The 13,862-nt window shown below is 41.5% G+C and overlaps 1 protein-coding gene and 1 long non-coding RNA gene across 2 annotated transcripts in view; one reads left to right on the plus strand and one right to left on the minus strand.

Moving 5' to 3' along the window:
* Nucleotides 1-2,244, plus strand: part of LOC121534508 (rho GTPase-activating protein 29) — a gene marked incomplete at its 5' end in the record, with an annotated part of 46,030 nt that extends 43,786 nt beyond the window's left edge. The window contains 5 exons of the mRNA XM_045216617.1: nt 23-142; nt 397-594; nt 826-978; nt 1,150-1,963; nt 2,138-2,244. Coding sequence (XP_045072552.1) covers nt 23-142; nt 397-594; nt 826-978; nt 1,150-1,963; nt 2,138-2,244 — 1,392 coding nt within the window. The remainder of the gene's footprint in view (nt 1-22; nt 143-396; nt 595-825; nt 979-1,149; nt 1,964-2,137) is intronic.
* Nucleotides 2,245-3,109: 865 nt separating this feature from the next.
* Nucleotides 3,110-4,978, minus strand: LOC121535699. Its single transcript, XR_005994767.2, has 2 exons — nt 4,265-4,978; nt 3,110-4,230 (listed from the first exon to the last, which is right to left on the minus strand). It is a non-coding gene; the product is annotated as an uncharacterized LOC121535699 (long non-coding RNA).
* Nucleotides 4,979-13,862: the final 8,884 nt, after the last annotated feature.

Below are 13,862 nucleotides of genomic sequence, written 5' to 3' on the forward strand. Positions count from 1 at the left end.
ACCACGGTGGGCCGGGCCTCCTCCTCCTCCTCCCACCCCCACCACCACCTCCACGGTGGGCCGGGCCTCCCCCCGACTCACCTCTCAGGAGAAGGAGCAGAGACTCAGCCGCCACTCCACCTCCCTGCTCGACATCAAGGAGGTGAGGAGGTCCAAGTGTCTTTAATGATTCAACCATTTATGCAAAGTCATATCCATTGCAGGGGAGGAGGGAGGGGGGGAGGGGGGATAAGGGTTAATAAGGTCCAGAGCTATTTATTATACCAATCAAAGCATAGGTGGCAATTGAATGGAGTGTATGAGATTGAATGTAAAGATTGACCACCTTGGTAAGAATCAATTGACTGTTTTGCTTTGTTGTCGTTATTTGACGTTTCCCGAACCGTCTCCAAGCAGAGCGCCAAAGTCTACAAGAGGCACTCGTCGGTCATCCAGCCCTCTCATACCCTGGATGAGGTGAGAGAGGGGAAGACAGACAGGACGGGACCAGACAGGACGGGACCAGACAGGACAGGACCAGACAGGACAGAGTTAACAGCCATGGAGAGACTCAATGGTGTCGGCTCCTCCTCCTCTGCTGCTGGTGCCGCCTCGGTTGGTTGGTTTGTTTCTGAGCGAGAGAGTGATTCAGTTAGTTAGTTATGAAATGTATTTGACAGGGACAACGCACATAAATTAACTTTTCAGGTTCAACATCAATGCTTAAGAGTCAGGAGTCAGGAGTTAGGAGTCAGGAGTCAGGAGTTAGGAGTTAGGAGTTAGGAGTTAGGAGTCAGGAGTCAGGAGTCAGCAACGAAACACATGTTTGTCCATTCTGTCCCGTAGGTCCAGAGATCTACCCTGGTGTTTGGCCGTCCCAGCCTCAACTCCTCCTCCTCTACGGCCCCGAGGGTCCAGCTCCGCCCCCAGCGCACTAGAATGGTGTCTCGGCCAATCAGCATGCCCCTGGAGCGTTTGCCCCTCCCCACCCCCTCACAGGTCAACACCCATCACTTTAACTGCTGTTGCATTCATTGTACATATTGTAATTGTCTTGTGATTGTTTTTAATGTTGTGTTGTATTGTTTTTTTTAAACTATGGCTGTAAGTATGATGAACCTATTTCCTTTAATGGGGATTAATAAAGTACAATCTCATCTCGTCTCTCAGGTCGTCGACAGAAACAGCCGTAACGCCAACGCTGCCATCACGTTGGATCTCACCGCTGACACCATCATGGAGTCAGCCGAGCCAGAGAAGCAGAAGGAGGCTGAGAAGCCTCGGATTGGTGGGGGGTCAAGGGTCAGTACCTATTACATCACACCCTTCATCGACACCCAGCAGGCCGTGCAGCGGAAGACCTGGGACAGGAAGTACAAACACTATGACGTCACGCCGCGCACCGCCAAGATCGTGGCTAATTTACCGCCGGCCGGTACGGGCCCCGGGACACAACCGGGGAAGCAGCTGAAGATGCCGACACAACTGTCCATATCTGGGCCGACCAGCTCTGCTCTCCCATCCAGTAGTAGTGTCAGCACCATATTCCCCAACAGCCCTTCCACCGTGTCGGCGAAGGCTGGCCAGACGTCCAGAGGAGACAGAGAGGAGACTATGAGTAGGTCTAACTCTGCTGCTGGAGGTGGTCGGGGGGAGACTAGAACCTCTACCAACTCTTCCATAACGTTCAGACAACCACGGACTCTGCAGCCTCCACCCGGAACCTTCTACAAGCCTCCTGGTTCTTCATGCGCCAGAGGCTGGCTGTCATCAAGTACCTCTGGGACCACTAGCCCCACCAATACCTCCCCAACTTCTCCTACTGTTAAAACCTCCCCAACTTCTCCTACTGTTAAAACCTCCCCAACTTCTCCTACTGTTAAAACCTCCCCAACTTCTCCTACTGTTACTGCTCCTCTCCTCCTCTCTTCCTCCCATTCCTCCAGCATTACTTTCTCCTCTTCTCCTGTGGATACCACCACCACCACCCCCCACCACCACCACCACCCCCACCACCACCCCCACCACCACCCCCACCCCCACCACCCCATCCCCTCAATCCTCAAACCTCCCCCCACACACCCCGCAGGACTCCGTGGACAGCTCCGTTAGTGTTGACCCTGAGGTCACGACCTCCGCTGACCTTTCCCCCTGCCAGTCCCCTCCCCCCAGCGGCCCGGAAGAGCCCAGCCCGACCGAGGTCATACCGCTGCAACAAAGACTGAGACCCCGGGCCAGACCCAGCTCGCACCTGCAGGAGCTTGAACACAGAGAGGCCCACTTCGTCTGAACGGTAAAGGTAGACTTCAGTAGTGTGATGTCACTTCCTGCTTACAGAGAACAACAACATTGGCCAAGACTACCCGTATGTCTGTACGCATAGGGATAGTATCAATTGGGAGGAACCAATAGTGGAAGTATTGGGAGATTTTGGGGAGAATGTTTTGCTGTTGACGTCTGTAAGCAGGAAGTTGACCCCCCCACTGTGTATGATGATGTCATATTGAGTCTACCTTTTTAAAGCCAGAAATATTTTTATATATGTATGTGTGTGTGTGTGTGTCAGTAAATACGTTCTACGGTGTATCTCTGTGCCATATTGTATATTGGAAAAAGTACTATTATCTTGACGTCAAGACAAGATGTGTGAAAGGAGCACGATGAAAGTGTTACGTACACGTGTTTAATATATTCTATGTTACATGTTGAAGTCCTAACAAACAGAAGCATGATCTGTGAACGGTCGCTCCCTAGACATTTGGAACATGCATTTAGGCTCTGTATTCAATCTATTGCTTATATAGGATTTCCAGATAGCAATGGGCAAAATGGTCAACTTTTATATCAAAGGTTAATTTTCATGTGTAAGTGTCAATTTCTATATCAAATGCACTTCTCAAACAGCTATCCAGAAACCCACTATCTGCAATTAATTGAGTCCTGTGTCAGTTTGAATGTGTGATGTCCTGGTTAACACTGCCTGTTACACATTTGTTTTAGTTACAAATAGATTCTACCTGCCATTAACGTTACTGCTATCTCATCAATAGATTATACCTGCCATTACTGCTATCTCAACAATAGATTCTACCTGCTATTAACGTTACTGCCATCTCATCAATATATTCTACCTGCCATTAACGTTACTGCTATCTCAACAATAGATTCTACCTGCCATTACTGCCATCTCATCAATATATTCTACCTGCCATTACTGCCATCTCATCAATAGATTATACCTGCCATTACTGCTATCTCATCAATAGATTCTACCTGCCATTACTGCTATCTCAACAATAGATTCTACCTGCCATTACTGCCATCTCAACAATAGATTCTACCTGCCATTACTGCTATCTCATCAATAGATTCTACCTGCCATTACTGCTATCTCATCAATAGATTCTACCTGCCATTAACGTTACTGCTATCTCATCAATAGATTCTACCTGCCATTAACGTTACTGCCATCTCATCAATATATTCTACCTGCCATTAACGTTACTGCTATCTCAACAATAGATTCTACCTGCCATTACTGCCATCTCATCAATATATTCTACCTGCCATTACTGCCATCTCATCAATAGATTATACCTGCCATTACTGCTATCTCATCAATAGATTCTACCTGCCATTACTGCTATCTCAACAATAGATTCTACCTGCCATTACTGCCATCTCATCAATAGATTCTACCTGCCATTACTGCTATCTCATCAATAGATTCTACCTGCCATTACTGCCATCTCATCAATAGATTCTACCTGCCATTAACGTTACTGCTATCTCATCAATAGATTCTACCTGCCATTACTGCCATCTCATCAATAGATTATACCTGCCATTACTGCCATCTCATCAATAGATTCTACCTGCCATTACTGCTATCTCAACAATAGATTCTACCTGCCATTACTGCCATCTCAACAATAGATTCTACCTGCCATTAACGTTACTGCCATCTCATCAATAGATTCTACCTGCCATTAACGTTACTGCTATCTCATCAATAGATTCTACCTGCCATTAACGTTACTGCCATCTCATCAATAGATTATACCTGCCATTACTGCCATCTCATCAATAGATTATACCTGCCATTAACGTTACTGCCATCTCATCAATAGATTATACCTGCCATTACTGCCATCTCATCAATAGATTATACCTGCCATTAACGTTACTGCCATCTCATCAATAGATTCTACCTGCCATTAACGTTACTGCCATCTCATCAATATATTCTACCTGCCATTACTGCCATCTCATCAATAGATTATACCTGCCATTACTGCCATCTCATCAATAGATTATACCTGCCATTACTGCCATCTCATCAATAGATTCTACCTGCCATTACTGCCATCTCAACAATAGATTCTACCTGCCATTACTGCCATCTCAACAATAGATTCTACCTGCCATTACTGCTATCTCATCAATAGATTCTACCTGCCATTACTGCCATCTCAACAATAGATTCTACCTGCCATTACTGCTATCTCATCAATAGATTATACCAATCATATCATCAGTCCTTGTCGTTATGTTACAGAGAGAATCATTTCATTTGTTCTGTTGGGAATTAAAGAAATGTATTATATTTAAGTTTTTACTTGTATGGTTATACAGTGCATGAAATGTTCCAATTTGTTCCTGTATTGTATGTAATGTGATTTGATTCCACATGAAGCGCTTACTCAATTCAGGTTCAATGTTTTTATATGTTTTCAAAATGTAATTTTTTTTTATGTCATCGCAATACATTCCACAGAGAATAGATGGAAGCATTTTATAAAGTGAGAAAAAAAAGTTTCAACATTTATTTAATTTTGTTTTACCCATTATCCTATTCAGATTATCATTAATGTAAATCGTATGTACGTATCTGTTTCCGTTTTGTATATGTTACTTTGAAACTGCAAGTTTTGTTGCAGTGAATTGTTTGTAACTACAAAAAAATAGAAAATGCAGAAATGTCTTGCATCAAATTAAAGTATAGTTGAAAGTTTGAGTGTCTGGATTTTTTTTTCTCAATTTGTCTGTCATAGTTGACGTGTACCTATGGTGAAAATTACAGGCCTCTCTCATCTTTTTAAGTGGGAGAACTTGCACAATTGGTGGCTGACTAAATACTTTTTCCCCCCACTGTATGTATATATATATATATATATATATATATATATACACACACAGTTGAAGTCGGAAATTTACATACACCTTAGCCAAATACATTTAAACTCAGTTTTTCACAATTCCTGACATTTAATCCTAGTAAAAATTCCCTGTTTTAGGTCAGTTAGGATCACCACTTTATTTTAAGAACTTGAAATGTAAATAATAGTAGAGATAATTATTTATTTAAGCTTTTTATTTCTTTCATCACATTCCCAGTGGGTCAGAAGTTTACATACACTCAATTAGTATTTGGTAGAATTTCCTTTAAATTGTTTAACTTGGGTCAAACGGTTTGGGTAGCCTTCCACAAGCTTCCCACAATAAGTGCATTTTGTGAATTTTGGCCCATTCCTCCTGACAGAGCTGGTGTAACTGAGTCAGGTTTGTAGGCCTCCTTGCTTGCACACGCTTTTTCTATAGGGTTGAGGTCAGGGCTTTGTGATGGCCACTCCAATACCTTGACTTTGTTGTCCTTAAGCCATTTTGCCACAACTTTGGAAGTATGCTTGGGGTCATTGTCCATTTGGAAGACCCATTTGCAACCAAGCTGTAACTTCCTGACTGATGTCTTGAGATGTTGTTTCAATATATCCACATAACATTCCTTCCTCATGATGCCATCTATTTTGTAAAGTGCACCAGTCCCTCCTGCAGCAAAGCACCCCCACAGCATGATGCTGCCACCCCCGTGCTTCACGGTTGGGACGGTGTTCTTCGGCTTGCAAGTCACCCACTTTTTCTTCCAAACATAACAATGGTCATTATGGCCAAACAGTTCTATTTTTGTTTCATCAGACCAGAGGACATTTCTCCAAAAAGTATGATCTTTGTCCCCATGTGCATTTGCAAACCATAGTCTGGCTTTTTTATGGCGGTTTTGGAGCAGTGGCTTCTTCCTTGCTGAGCGGCCTTTCAGGTTATGTCGATATAGGACTCGTTTTACTGTGGATATAGATCATTTTTTACCTGTTTCCTCCAGCATCTTCACAAGGTCCTTTGCTGTTGTTCTGGGATTGATTTGCACTTTTCGCACTAAAGTACGTTCATCTCTAGGAGACAGAACGCGTCTCCTTCCTGAGCAGAACGCGTCTCCTTCCTGAGCGGTATGATGGCTGCGTGGTCCCATGGTGTTTATACTTGCATACTATTGTTTGTACAGATGAACGTGGTACCTTCAGGCGTTTGGAAATTGCTCCCAAGGATGAACCAGACTTGTGGAGGTCTACAATAGGTTTTCTGAGGTATTGGCAGATTTCTTTTTGATTTTCCCATGATGTTAAGCAAAGAGGCACTGAGTTTGAAGGTAGGCCTTGAAATACATCCACAGGTACACCTCCAATTGACTCAAATTATGTCAATTAGCTTATCAGAAGCTTCTAAAGCCATGACATAATTTTCTGAAATTTTCCAAGCTGTTTAAAGGCACAGTCAACTTAGTGTATGTAAACTTCTGACCCACTGGAATTGTGATACAGTGAATTATAAGTGAAATAATCAGTCTGTAAACAATTGTTGGAAAAATTACTGTCCTAAAAGACTTACCAAAACTATAGTTTGTTAACAAGACATTTGTGGAGTGGATGAAAAACAAGTTTTAATGACTCCAACCTAAGTGTATGTAAACTTCTGACTTCAACTGTATATATATATATATATATATATATATATATATATATACAGTGGAGAAAAAAGTATTTAGTCAGCCACCAATTGTGCAAGTTCTCCCACTTAAAAAGATGAGAGAGGCCTGTAATTTTCATCATAGGTACACGTCAACTATGACAGACAAAATGAGAAAAAAAAATCCAGAAAATCACATTGTAGGATTTTTAATGAATTTATTTGCAAATTATGGTGGAAAATAAGTATTTGGTCAATAATAAACGTTTCTCAATACTTTGTTATATACCCTTTGTTGGCAATGACACAGGTCAAACGTTTTCTGTAAGTCTTCACAAGGTTTTCACACAATGTTGCTGGTATTTTGGCCCATTCCTCCATGCAGATCTCCTCTAGAGCAGTGATGTTTTGGGGCTGTCGCTGGGCAACACAGACTTTCAACTCCCTCCAAAGATTTTCTATGGGGTTGAGATCTGGAGACTGGCTAGGCCACTCCAGGACCTTGAAATGCTTTTTACGAAGCCACTCCTTCGTTGCCCGGGCGGTGTGTTTGGGATCATTGTCATGCTGAAAGACCCAGCCACGTTTCATCTTCAATGCCCTTGCTGATGGAAGGAGGTTTTCACTCAAAATCTCACGATACATGGCCCCATTCATTCTTTCCTTTACACGGATCAGTCATCCTGGTCCCTTTGCAGAAAAACAGCCCCAAAGCATGATGTTTCCACCCCCATGCTTCACAGTAGGTATGGTGTTCTTTGGATGCAACTCAGCATTCTTTGTCCTCCAAACACGACGAGTTGAGTTTTTACCAAAAAGTTATATTTTGGTTTCATCTGACCATATGACATTCTCCCAATTCTCTTCTGGATCATCCAAATGCACTCTAGCAAACTTCAGACGGGCCTGGACATGTACTGGCTTAAGCAGGGGGACACGTCTGGCACTGCAGGATTTGTGTCCCTGGCGGCGTAGTGTGTTACTGATGGTAGGCTTTGTCACTTTGGTCCCAGCTCTCTGCAGGTCATTCACTAGGTCCCCCCGTGTGGTTCTGGGATTTTTGCTCAACATTCTTGTGATCATTTTGACCCCACGGGGTGAGATCTTGCGTGGAGCCCCAGATCGAGGGAGATTATCAGTGGTCTTGTATATCTTCCATTTCCTAATAATTGCTCCCACAGTTGATTTCTTCAAACCAAGCTGCTTACCTATTGCAGATTCAGTCTTCCCAGCCTGGTGCAGGTCTACAATTTTGTTTCTGGTGTCCTTTGACAGCTCTTTGGTCTTGGCCATAGTGGAGTTTGGAGTGTGACTGTTTGAGGTTGTGGACAGGTGTCTTTTATACTGATAACAAGTTCAAACAGGTGCCATTAATACAGGTAACGAGTGGAGGACAGAGGAGCCTCTTAAAGAAGAAGTTACAGGTCTGTGAGAGGCAGAAATCTTGCTTGTTTGTAGGTGACCAAATACTTATTTTCCACCATAATTTGCAAATAAATTCATTAAAAATCCTATAATGTGATTTTCTGGATTTTTTTTTCTCAATTTGTCTGTCATAGTTGACGTGTACCTATGATGAAAATTACAGGCCTCTCTCATCTTTTTAAGTGGGAGAACTTGCACAATTGGTGGCTGACTAAATACTTTTTTTCCCCACTGTATATATATATATATATATATATATATATACACACAGTACCAGTCAAAAGTTTGGACACAGCTATTTGTTCAAGGGTTTTTCTTTATTTTTACTATTTTCTACATTGTAGAATAATAGTGAAGACATCAAAACTATGAAATATCACATATGGAATTGTGTATTAACCATTCAAAATATATTTTATATTTGAGATTCTTCAAATAGCCACCCTTTGCCTTGATGACAGCTTTGCACACTCTTGGCATTCTCTCAACCAGCTTCACCTGGAATGCTTTTCCAACAGTCTTGAGGGAGTTCCCACATACAGTGAGGGAAAAAAGTATTTGATCCTCTGCTGATTTTGTACGTTTGCCCACTGACAAAGAAATGATCAGTCTATCATTTTAATGGTAGGTTTATTTGAATAGTGAGAGACAGAATAACAACAACAACAAATCCTGAAAAACGCATGTCAAAAATGTTATAAATTGATTTTTGCATTTTAATGAGGGAAATAAGTATTTGACCCCCTCTCAATCAGAAAGATTTCTGGCTCCCAGGTGTCTTTTATACAGGTAACGAGCTGAGATTAGGAGCACACTCTTAAAGGGAGTGCTCCTAATCTCAGTTTGTTACCTGTATAAAAGACACCTGTCCACAGAAGCAATCAATCAATCAGATTCCAAACTCTCCACCATGGCCAAGACCAAAGAGCTCTCCAAGGATGTCAGGGACAAGATTGTAGACCTACACAAGGCTGGAATGGGCTACAAGACCATCAGCAAGCATCTTGGTGAGAAGGTGACAACAGTTGGTGCGATTATTGGCAAATGGAAGAAACACAAAAGAACTGTCAATCTCCCTCGGCCTGGGGCTCCATGCAAGATCTCCCCTCATGGAGTTGCAAAGGTCATGAGAGCAGTGAATATCAGCCCAGAACTACACGGGAGGATCTTGTCAATTATCTCAAGGCAGCTGGGACCATAGTCACCAAGAAAACAATTGGTAACACACTACGCCGTGAAGGACTGAAATCCTGCAGCGCCCGCAAGGTCCCCCTGCTCAAGAAAGCACATATACATGCCCGTCTGAAGTTTGCCAATGAACATCTGAATGATTCAGAGGAGAACTGGGTGAAAGTGTTGTGGTCAGATGAGACCAAAATGGAGCTCTTTGGCATCAACTCAACTCGCCGTGTTTGGAGGAGGAGGAATGCTGCCTATGACCCCAAGAACACCATCCCCACCATCAAACATGGAGGTGGAAACATTATGCTTTGGGGGTGTTTTTCTGCGAAGGGGACCGGACAACTTCACCGCATCAAAGGGACGATGGACCGTCAAATCTTGGGTGAGAACCTCCTTCCCTCAGCCAGGGCATTGGAAATGGGTAATGGATGGGTATCCCAGCATCGATGAAAAATTGTGTTCTCGGGGTGATGAGAGGTGTTGGGTTTGCGCCAGACATATCGTTCTCCTTGATGGCCAAAAAGCTCAATTTTAGTCTCATCTGACCAGAGTACCTTCTTCCATATGTTTGGGGAGTCTCCCACATGCCTTTTGGCGAACACCAAACGTGTTTGCTTATTTTTTTCTTTAAGCAATGGCTTTTTTTCTGGCCACTCTTCCATAAAGCCCAGCTTTGTGGACTGTACGGCTTAAAGTGGTCCTATGGACCGATACTCCAATCTCCGCTGTGGAGCTTTGCAGCTCCTTCAGGGTTATCTTTGGTCTCTTTGTTGCCTCTCTGATTAATGATTAATGCCCTCCTTGACTGGTCTGTGGGTTTTGGTGGGCGGCCCTCTCTTGGCAGGTTTGTTGTGGTGCCATATTCTTTCCATTTTTTAATAACGGATTTAATGGTGCTCCGTGGGATGTTCAAAGTTTCTGATATTTTTTTATAACCCAACCCTGATCTGTACTTCTCTACAACTTTGTCCCTGATCTGTTTGGAGAGCTCCTTGGTCTTCATGGTGCTGCTTGCTTAGTGGTGCCCCTTGCTTAGTGGTGTTGCAGACTCTGGGGCCTTTCAGAACAGGTGTATATATACTGAGATCATGTGACAGATCATGTGACACTTAGATTGCACACAGGTGGACTTTATTTAACTAATTATGTGACTTCTGAAGGTAATTGGTTGCACCAGATCTTATTTAGGGGCTTCATAGCAAAGGGGGTGACATATGCACGCACCACTTTTCCGTAAAAAAAAAAAAACAGAATTTCTTGAAATAAGTTATTTTTTTCACTTCACCGATTTGGACTATTTTGTGTATGTCCATTACATGAAATCCACATAAAAATCCATTTAAATTACAGGTTGTAATGCAACAAAATAGGAAAAACGCCAAGGGGGATGAATACTTTTGCAAGGCACTTTATATAGTATTGTGTATACTGTATGTATCTATATATATATATATATCTATAGTGTATATGATTGTTCCCTTTGCCACATTCCACCCTACAGGTGATTATATTATACCTGTGAAGCCCTTATTACCCTACTAAAGCCGAATCACTTATGTCACCTGTCACCTGCTCTGTCCTAAGTCTTACATGACTCAACATAACCACTCAGTTCAGCTCAGGGAGCTATATGAGTGGAGAGAGTAGAGTATTACTTTATTAATCCCAACTCCCGAGTGGGGCAGTGGTCTAAGGCACTAGCTGTGCCACTAGAGATCCTGGTTTGAATCCAGGCTCTGTCGTAGCCGGCCGCGACCCGGGAGACCCATGGGGCGGCGCACAATTGGCCCAGCGTCTTCCAGGGTAGGGGAGGGAATGGCCGGCAGGGGATGTAGCTCAGTTGGTAGAGCATGGCGTTTGCAACGCCGGGGTTGTGGGTCCAGATTCCAGTAGTGAAAAAAATTAATAAAAAAATGTGTGCACTCACTAACTGTAAGTCGCTCTGGATAAGAGCATCTGCTAAATGACTAAAATGTAAATGTAAACTTGGGACACTGTTTTATCACAGCATGCATAATCAATGACTATTTGCCATATCTTTTTTAACTGTGATGTTTCACAAAAGTTCTGCACATTTCTATTCTCATAGATTCTACTGATTTGTAAATTAAAGATAAACGTTTTTGCTAAGAGTATTATTATATTATTGATCGATTGACTATGACTTTTTAAATCACCCAGCAGTGCTATTTGCAGAGTTGGCTCCAGGTAAATGTTGCAGTTATTCAGTCATTCCAGACTCCTGAGTGGTGCAGTGGTCTAAGGCACTGCATCGCAGTGCTAGCTGTGCCACTAGAGATCCTGGTTCGAGTCCAGTCTCTGTCGCAGCCGGCCGCGACCGGGACACCCATGGGCTGCGCACAATTGGTCCAGCGTCGTCGTAGGTAGGGGAGGGTTTAGCCGGCAGGGATGTGGGTTCGTTTCCCAATGGGGGCCAGTGTGAAAAAAAAAAAATGAAAAAAAAGGTGTATGCATTCACTTACTGTAAGTTGCTCTGGATAAGAGTGTCTGCTAAATGACTAAAATTTAAAAATTCCTGGACCTATGACCAAAAACAAGCTACATATGGACAGTACCAAAACAAATGATCTAATTATTCTGTCTCTTCGCAGCAAAATCTGGGATGGTTGTATATATATATATATATATATATATATATATATTGTATAATAATTGAATCCAGCATTGTTTTGTGTATCAATTCATAAACCATGATCCATGGAATCAGTACATCGAAAATGTCTTCTCAACTATTTTGCAATCTATGTGGCACAGCTGTCAATTTTTTGGACCTTAAATTAATGTGGTGTAGTTTTTTATTCATCACAATTTTCCTTAGCCAATTTTGGTATTTAATGCAGGGTCGACAGACAAGTTCCTTACTTTCTCCCCCTTCCACTTGCCTCTTCCAGTTTTGCGGTAATGCTGCAATTAGTTGGTTGTAATTTTGAGTAGAGCAGATATTTTTGTTAGCTGCATGTGTGACATAACTCCACCAGTCCTATTTATGATTCATTTACAAAGATTATACCTTTTTTTTATCCAATAATATTGTATTTTTATCAATTAGTATATTTATTACAAATTATAATATTTGTTTCTGTCTTTTCTGGTGGATTATACTGAAATTGCAACCAACTTTCTATGGCTTTTTTTTTTAAATAGCGATATTTTGGAGATTATTTAATTTTCAAATAACCGAAAGTGAGAGGTTGTTAACTGAATAAAGGGAAAAAGGCCATTCTTGAACATGGGGTGAGACATTCTAACTAATCTGCTAGAGAACCAGTTTGGATTTAAGTATAACTTTTGTATGACTGAAGCCTTTAGTGAGAGGTCCAATGCTTTAATATTTAATAATTTCTGCCCTCCGAATCCATATTAATTATATAAAGAGGCCCGTTTAATTTTGTCTGTCTTGCCGTTCCAAATAAAATTGAATCTTTTTATCTCATATAATTTAAAAAACAATTAACCTTCACTAGGTTTAGGCAAGGCCATAAGCAAATAGGTAAATGGGGCTAAAGAGTTAATCAGGATGATTTTTCCACAAATAGACAGGTATTTTCCCTTCCACGGTAGCAAGATGTTATCTATTTTTGCCAATTTTCTATTAAAATGTATTGTAGTGAGATCATTTCTTCCGTTCGGGATATGAATACCAAGTATGTCCACATCACCGTCAGAGCATTTTATTGGTAAACTACACGGTTATGTAAAAGTTATATATTTTTGTGATCCAATAAGTAATATAGTACACTTATCATAATTCGGTTGTGATCCAGAGAGGCTAGAAACATCATCTAGATCCTCTATGAGGCTGTGGAGGGATTCAAATTGTGGATTTAAAAGAAAACATGGATCATCAGCGTACAATGACACCTTTGTTTTTAAGCCCTGGATTTCTAGGCCCCTGATATTATTGTTGGATCTGATTTTAATAGCTAACATTTCGTTGGCCATAATAAATAGATATGCCGATAGTGGACAACCTTGTTTTACTCTTCTTGACAGTTTAATACTTTCTGAGAAGTATAAATTATTTACTATTTTACACCTAGGGTTATTATACATAACTTTAACCAATTGTATAAGAGATTCTCCAAAATTGAAATATTCCAGGCATTTATATATAAATACTTTATCAAAAGCCTTTTCAAAGTCAGCTATGAATAGCAGGCCTGGTTTGCCAGATTTTTCATAGTGTTCTATTGTTTCCAGTACTTGTCTTATATTATCTCCAACGTATCGTCCATGTAAAAAACCTGTCTGATTAGGATGAATAATATCCGACAATACCTTTTTTAATTCTATTGCGCTGTGCACTTTGCTAGAATTTCTGCATCACAACACTAATCAATGACTTGCAATGACATGACACGCAACAATTACCAACACATGATAACTAACAAAACATATTAAGACACATAAAGGCACCTGCACCTTAGTGTCCCTAAAATAATAGTCTGATTCAA

The sequence above is a fragment of the Coregonus clupeaformis genome, unplaced genomic scaffold, assembly GCF_020615455.1.
Source record: "Coregonus clupeaformis isolate EN_2021a unplaced genomic scaffold, ASM2061545v1 scaf0751, whole genome shotgun sequence".
Lineage (NCBI taxonomy): Eukaryota > Metazoa > Chordata > Actinopteri > Salmoniformes > Salmonidae > Coregonus > Coregonus clupeaformis.